At 37.4% G+C, this 6,156-nt stretch overlaps 1 protein-coding gene across 2 annotated transcripts; it reads left to right on the top strand.

Annotated features, from left to right (window-relative positions):
- Positions 1–5,657, top strand: LOC107839992 (pentatricopeptide repeat-containing protein At2g06000). Of its 2 annotated transcripts, XM_016683673.2 has the most exons (4): positions 1–2,080; positions 3,030–3,117; positions 4,103–4,186; positions 5,344–5,657. In XM_016683673.2, the coding sequence occupies exon 1, from the start codon at positions 290–292 to the stop codon at positions 1,937–1,939; it is 1,650 nt and encodes a 549-aa protein (XP_016539159.1). In that variant the 5' UTR covers positions 1–289; the 3' UTR covers positions 1,940–2,080; positions 3,030–3,117; positions 4,103–4,186; positions 5,344–5,657. The 2 variants fall into 2 exon arrangements, with proteins under 2 accessions (XP_016539159.1, XP_016539160.1); XM_016683674.2 differs by lacking the exon at positions 3,030–3,117.
- Positions 5,658–6,156: the final 499 nt, after the last annotated feature.

The raw sequence follows: 6,156 nt of genomic DNA, 5'->3' as shown, positions 1-6,156 counted from the left end.
AAGAGAAAGGAAAATGAGAAAATACAAAATAACACTACTAGTACAGTAGTATCTGCATTTAACGTTAAAGCCCCTCTCCAACATTGACGACGCTACCATCCAAACAAGTTGAGGTGACCATCTTTCCGGCCGCCTCCTCCCTCCTCCCTGCGCCGCTAATCACTCATTTCCAAAACCCTAAGCCCTAATAGCTCTCCTTTCATCACTACACTAAAAATGGAATGACTAGAAATCAGCTACTATATCTAAGACTATCGAGTTAAAACCCTACGATCGGAGACCGGAGATAATGCCCTTGTGGGTTCAAAGGGCGTCCAATATTTTCTTCATTGCTCGTTTACATGCTCAATCTTCTTATTATCCATCAATATCTCACGGACCTCAATCCGTTTGGTTTACTAAAATTGTATGTCTCCTATGTTTTCACCATTCTCAAAATCTTGATTTATTGTTCAGTTCTGATTATTTCCGTCAGCATTTGGATCCGCATATTGCTTTCACCGTTATTCATCATATTAACAACAATTTGAATAACCCCGGGTTGGCATTTCGTTTTTTCCAATGTACTAGGATTAGTTTGAATCTTGTTCATTGTATTGGGAGTTTTAATTTGCTTTTGAGGTCACTTTGTCAAATGGGGTTTCATGATAACGCGGCGTTAGTGTTTAAGTATATGAAAGCTGATGGGTTTGTATTAGAAAATTCGATTTTGGAAAGTGTAGTATTAGGACTTGCAAATGCGGGGAAATTCGAGTTTGCGAAAGAGATTTTGATGCATCAAGCTGAGTTAGTTAGGGAGGAGGGTAGTGTTGTTAGGCCTTTTGTATATAATAGTCTTTTGAGTTTGCTAATGAAGCGGCGTAGGGTAGATGAAGCTGTTGATTTTTTTAAAGATTATGTTTTGAGGTCAGAGAGATTGTTTCCGGATACCTGTAGTTTTAACACAGTGATTCGCGGGCTTTGTCGAGTTGGAGGAGTTGATAAAGCATTTGAGTTTTTCAATGACATGGGAAGTTTTGGTTGTTTCCCTGATATTGTAACGTATAACACACTTATAAATGGGCTGTGTGCTGTTGGTCAAGTGGACAGGGCACAAGGTTTGTTAAGGAATCTTGAGCTACAAGATGGATTGTCACCTGATGTCGTGACGTATACCTCTGTTATCTCTGGTTATTGCAAGTTGGGTAGGATGGACGAGGCTATTAATATGATGGATGAAATGATTACTTATGGTATTAATCCAAATCTGGTTACTTTTAACATTCTTATTAATGGTTTTGGCAAGACAGGAGACATGTTTTCCGCTATAAAAATGTACGGGAGGATGTGTGCTGTTGGTTACCATCCTGATGTTGTTACCTTCACTTCTCTCATTGACGGTTATTGTCGGACTGGAGAGTTAGACCAGGGCGTAAAGCTATGGGATGAAATGAACAGCAGACATTTGTCTCCAAACTTATATACTTTTTCCGTTCTTATCAATGCTTTGAGCAAGGAGAATAGGCTAAATGAAGCTCGAGAATTGTTGAGGCAATTGAAATTGAGGGATGATATTGTCCCCCAACCATTTGTATACAACCCTGTGCTTGATGGATTTTGCAAGGCTGGTAACCTGAACGAAGCAAATGTTATCGCAGCAGAAATGGAGAGCAAAGGGTGTTGCCATGATAAAATCACCTTCACCATTCTCATTCTTGGGCATTGCATGAAAGGAAGAATGTTTGAAGCTACGGCCATTTTTGATAAGATGCTGTCATTGGGTTGTGTCCCCGATGATATCACAGTAAGTTGTTTGACATCATGCCTTCTAAAAGCTGGGATGGCGAAGGAAGCTTATAAAGTAAGGCTCGCTTCATCAAAGGACTTGAAACCGGATTTATCATCTTCAAAACAATCTGTACCATTCAAGACATGTTTGGATATCCCAGTGGCTGTTTAGTTAAAAAATTATCTGGTTCCTTTGGCATTCTGAAGGAACATGCGGAATGTTGTTCCTTTCAAGTGCTTCAGAACTCGAGGAAGATTGCTTCAGCATATTTACACCAAGCTCAAGAAGCATGGTCATCGTCGTTTCTGTAAGGTAAGAAGCTCCACTTTGTTTCTCTTTTTCATGCCTAATCTGGTAGTTTTTTTCCTCTTTTGATAAGTCATAGTTTTCATTTGTGGAATTAACAGGAACGAACCCTTTAGTTTACAAACTTGTAAGTGCTGCATTTCTAAGAACTTTAGTTCCATAACCCTTTATCAAAAAAGTTTTGAGTTGCATAAGCTTCCTATTCACCAGATTTAATGTCAACTCATCATTAATATGAGAAACATTACATTTCCCTCAACTTTTTTCTGGCTATATGTTACTTAAAACTCTTTCGCTTTGAGTGAAGAAAACTGGCCAAAGAAACAAATAAAAGAAAAAGAAGAAGATGCCTTCTGCTTACCTTTTTCAGGAGTCTTATGATAAGTTTCTTTGTGTGATGACTGTCTACTGTGCCATCTGATAGGTTTCCATTATTTTGACAGCATTTGTGAAGGATAACTATGGGAAACTTAAGGATTGTACATGAAACTAATGCTGCCTCTTTTTAAGTTTTTAAAAAGGGTAACTGTCTATGAGAATCATATAAGACACCATGGAATAGTGTAATAATGGAGCCTGGAACCTGGAGGGAAATTCGAAGAGTTTGTTAAGTGAGAAGAAACTGAAGTGGGAAATTAAATGTACGATGTAAAAAAATGTTTTGTTGTTGAAAATCTTGTGAGCAACTTTTATTCTACTTTGTCAATCTTTATACATTTTTATGAGCGATGTGAAGGAATCTGGGAACGAATTTACGCTTAAATATTAAAGTTCTGCAGATGATAGGGTTTTCTTAAGAAGACTCTTAAAGCTGCTGAGAACTTGCATGTCATTTTGTTCATCTTCAAGTTTTTACAGAATTTCAACTAGAATGTTTGTTTTGATTGTTCGAGTTTCAACTAGAATATGCAAGTACTGACTTTGTTCTTCTGTTTCTCAATTTGACTGTGTCCAGCAACCGTTTTGGTAACAGCCGCTAGGAGTTGTCCCGTACATCAAACACATTGGCACCTTTTATAATTCCGGTCGTTGCCTCGATGTAGGTAAGCTTAACCGTCTGCCAATTTTTTTGAGTAATTCATAACCTGTCAAACCAATTGATATTGCTGGTGGAAATATTCCTAAATAATTGGAAGTACTACAGACCATATCATCGAATTGATTTGCTCCAGTCATTAACTCATTAAGCAGTCAGCTGACATTCCAAAATGAATGAAACAACTGTCTAAAATCACTCAGATCCTTAAAGATTCACATTGACCAACTTTATGGAGTTCAAAATGCACTTGAACTCTTTCTTCATCATTTCCCTTTTTAAATATTATGGTAAGATGTCATGTGTCACTCCCATTACTTTCCAGGGCCTGTGCCGTTTCCTCTCTTTGAAAAGTAGCAACAGCAATAGGGTAACCATCTTATAAGGTTGATCATAGTATCTTCTGTTGGTCATAGTTACACAGCGTATTAATTTGGGTTCTGACAGGTCATATAAACCCTCCTTCCCCTCTTTGATACAATGTCAGTTAAATATCAACTGAAAGATGGATTTCAATTTTATCTTTAATTTTCTGCTTCTTGGTGAGTTATCTCCTGTCGGCTATCCCAGCCATCCATGTAATCTAGAGTAAATGGTTACACCAACTTTGTCAAATGTGATTGCTTTGTATTTCTTCACATTTCTTTTTTCTTTTTGATTGTTTTGGTTCTTATATCGGTGTTGGCCTCTTCACCTTCATCTTCTTGTTCCGGAAGAGGCATTATTGACACATCATTGTTCAAGTTATTCAACCTTTTTAACCTGACTCCTACCTGTAACTTGGATTCTAAAGCCTGCTTATTTGGTTGCTTCAGACTTGTCACATGTCAATTTGTTGGAAAATAGTTGGTCACATTTTTCTGAATAATGTTGTTGCTTCTTGAATTTCATGCCGACTCTGCTATATTTCCTCCATTTATTTAGAGAAGCATAGTGTTCTGCAGTACCTGCCGTCTTGATTGTGTTTTTGTTTCAATATATGTTTCTTTCAGGTTCTCTTTACTGCTTTTCCAGTTTAGACAAGATCTTCAAAAGTTGACTGGTCACAGAATACTTTCTTCACAAGCTGGGGCTATGTAAGTCTCTTTGTAGGTATTTGGTTGTTTTTTTCTCCCTACTAAGGATTTGGTACAAACTTTCTCCGCACGTTGGAATGCCATTCAAATGTTCTCGCCGACTAAAAATGTAGTAACAAATGGAAGGAGTCCTTTCTGAAGGTCTGAGTTGGGATATTTGCCCATAACTTTATGATCAACCAGTTGAAACTAATTATGCGAGGATATAGCAGCAACAACAACATACCCAGTAAATTCCCACAAGTGAGGTCTGGGGAGGGTAAAGTGTACCCAGAACTTACCACTACCTTGGGGAAGTAGAGAGGTTGTTTCCGGAAGACCCTCGCCTCAAGTGTAGCAAATCCAGGTACAGAGAAGGGGAAAACAGTAAAGGTAATATGACAACTAACAAAAGAACAGTGTAAAATCTATCGAAAAACAATAATCAACCACCAAATAGTGCGATAATCAAAACACAATAAACAACAACAATGATTGATATCTACGGCTAAACCCTAAGCTAACATACTATGGTGCACGACAACACTCCTACCCAAGTAACCTTCTACTCTAATACGCGTTCTCCACACCCCCTATCTAAGGTCGCGAGATGTGGGCAAATAAATTTTTAGTCAAAAAATTAGTTTCAACTGGTTGAACAAAAAAGTAGTTGTGTGTTTTGTTTACCCCAAGTGCTAATGTTGATGAGTGTTTGCCGCACAAAGTTCTTAATTGATAAGGGTTTCATGAAGTCCCCAAAAACAAAATTGAACAAGTCTTATACAACCTTCATTGTTTTTTGAACACCAACAACTAAATCTCAGTTCCAAACAAGTTGTTTGGCTACATGAATCCTCAATGACCATGCTCCTCCATGTAAATTTATCTCTGTCAACCACTAGTGTTGTTTACTACTACCTTATTTTATGATTCTGCAATAATGTTATGCACATCTGCTGAATACAATGCACTTGATGGACGTCAGCAGTTGCCGTACAGGAAGTTTTGTCTGATTATCTAAGAACGGCTGGATTTTTGGATGCATTCCTTTGTTTACATAGTGTATTTCTGTTCTTAGGTTTTTGTTGGGCATGATGTCGTGTTAACTTTAATGTCCTGTGAAATATGGCACTTGCATCTTATCAATGTTAACAAGACACCATTTTCAAACCCTGCAGGTGAAGACATGACTGGGTCGAGGAAGAGCCCCGATGCCAAGGAATTCCATTGGTTAATACACAGTCAGGATCCTAGGGTCAGACATCTCATTAATGCCTAAGAATAACAAAGACATATACTTCCAAATCCTTCTGGGTGGGTATACGAGTTTTCTGGGTTCAGTATCGAGATTCAAGGGACGGAATGTGTATGATCAACAGACTAAGACCTTCTAGTGTACATTGATGTGATGGGAAGTTTGTAAGTAATGGATCGTGTTGTTGTGATCTTTATTTTCCGTATTTATAATGAAGATCAATATCATTCTCGCCAAGCAATGCTCGTTTGTTCTGGGTTATAAGTTTATTACCACTTATAAACATTGATGGAATTTGTTACTTGGAAGAAAGTATTGAGCATGACGAAAAACTCAATAGTTATCTAATGTTTATGCCAAATTTATGTTAAAGTCCCCAAAACACACACTATTTATGGACCATCCTATCCTATTCTAAGTCCTAACTATAAGAACAGGACCATATTGTTTCCCGAAGCTTAGGATATTAGTGCTTTTAAATTCATCAAGTTATTCAAGTAGAAACTTAGCATACGCCGGTACTTTAGTGGTCAACTAAATGAGTTTAATAATGGGAGATCAAGATTCAATTGGAGCACAAATAAAAATATTAATTGACTTCTTATTTGTCAATTCTTGATTGATTTTAACTCGTACAATATTAATGTTGGTGAGAGAGAACAAGTATTAAACATAATAGTTGAGTTGTGCACAAATTAACTCCAACACCTTCCTATTGAAAATAATAACTTAGCAT

This window comes from Capsicum annuum, chromosome 8 (assembly GCF_002878395.1).
Source record: "Capsicum annuum cultivar UCD-10X-F1 chromosome 8, UCD10Xv1.1, whole genome shotgun sequence".
Classification (NCBI taxonomy): Eukaryota; Viridiplantae; Streptophyta; class Magnoliopsida; order Solanales; family Solanaceae; genus Capsicum; species Capsicum annuum.
This window is presented reverse-complemented; position numbering and strand designations above follow the sequence as displayed.